Consider the following 1509-nt stretch of genomic DNA (forward strand, 5'->3'; position numbering starts at 1 on the left):
GAATAATTGATATTTTAAAGTTGCTCCAATTCAAATGACTTTTTGAGGCCCCCCCCCCCCAAAATATGTTTTTGTGTCGTACTTGAAGCGTGTCTTATTTTTTGAGGTGGTGCTAGTTGTAAAATAAAATATGTGATCCGCCGATCTAATGAAACGGTGTCATTGCAACCTGCAGAATGTCTTGCTGCTCGGCGAGAGGACGTGCGTCCTACCACTGAGGGCCCCCCCATGTGCATGTGGAGAGATGGATCGCTGTAAGCACGTGGTGCGCCTTCGCCTGGGCCACGACCACTCCATCCTCAATCCGCAGAAATGGCACTGCGTGGACTGCAGCACCACCGATTCGGTGTGGGCTTGCCTCAAGTGCTCCCACGTGGCCTGCGGACGCTTCATGGAGGAGCACTCGCTCAAACACTTTCAGGAGTCCCACCACCCGCTGGCCATGGAGGTGCGGGAGCTGGACGTCTTCTGCTTTGCTTGCGGAGACTATGTCCTCAATGACAACGCAGAGGGAGACCTCAAGCTCCTCCGAGGGGCCCTCTCCACCGTTCGCAACCCCGGTACGCGCTCGCTGCGCTCCTCGGTTTGGCGGGCGTACACCCACCGGGGCGGGGAGAACGGGCCGCAGCCTCCCATGCAGCTGGCGTTGCGTCACAGGAGAAAAACCCTCCTGGCCAAGATGCTTCAGAGGTGGACGAGCAGACATAAAGAGCTGCAGGCGGAGCGCCAAGAGAAGCTGGAGGAGGCGAGAAGACAAAAGAAAGAGGTGAAAAGGAGACTGTTGGAAGAGCTGGGCAGCGTCCCGCCCAGAAAGAGCGCTCGGCTTCTCACTCAAGCGCCACGTTCAACCATCACCCTCATTCCCTGTAAGTTCCGAGACCCTCCGGTACGCCTACCTCCTCCTCCTGCTCCGCCCAAGAGGCCTTCCCTCCTTGCCTTGTCACGAAAGCCCCCCACGAACGGCAGAGCTGCAAAACTGAGGCGCTACTACTCAGCCCATTCGGCGACCCGCCGACGCCTCGCTCCGGGGGTCACCGGTCTGCGTAACCTGGGGAACACATGCTACATGAACTCCATCTTGCAAGTGCTGAGTCACCTGCAGAAATTCAGGGAGTGTTTTCTCACCTTGGACCTGTGCGAGACCGAGGAGCTGCTGGCCAAGACCAACCACGCGCAGGAGGTGAAGGCGGTAGCCGGAAGCGTGGTCAGCAGCGCGAACATGCCTCTGACCTCATGTCCCCTGGGACGCGTGGGAAATCTGACGGTGGGCAAAAAGGAAAGCCCCCCGCCCACCCCGCAGACTGCCGAGTTGGTCCAGCCCAAGGAGACTCGTTGCTCCACCCGCCAGCAGATGTCTCTGTGCCATGAATTGCATACTCTTTTCAGGGTCATGTGGTCGGGGCGCTGGTCTTTGGTGTCTCCCTTCGCCATGCTGCATTCAGTGTGGAACCTCATCCCGGCTTTCCGCGGCTACGACCAGCAGGACGCGCAGGAGTTCCTGTGTGAGCT

General features: G+C 58.6%; 1 protein-coding gene across 1 annotated transcript; it reads left to right on the forward strand.

The window, feature by feature from the left end:
- Positions 1-137: 137 nt before the first annotated feature.
- Positions 138-1502, forward strand: LOC109508183 (ubiquitin carboxyl-terminal hydrolase 49-like; the record flags this gene model as incomplete). The annotated part of the gene is made up of 1 exon (XM_019858062.1): positions 138-1502. A coding segment is annotated over exon 1 (1354 nt), but the record flags the coding sequence as incomplete, so codon positions are not given.
- Positions 1503-1509: the final 7 nt, after the last annotated feature.

The sequence above is a fragment of the Hippocampus comes genome, unplaced genomic scaffold (genome assembly GCF_001891065.2).
Source record: "Hippocampus comes isolate QL1 unplaced genomic scaffold, H_comes_QL1_v1.1 scaffold2458, whole genome shotgun sequence".
Taxonomy (NCBI): Eukaryota; Metazoa; Chordata; class Actinopteri; order Syngnathiformes; family Syngnathidae; genus Hippocampus; species Hippocampus comes.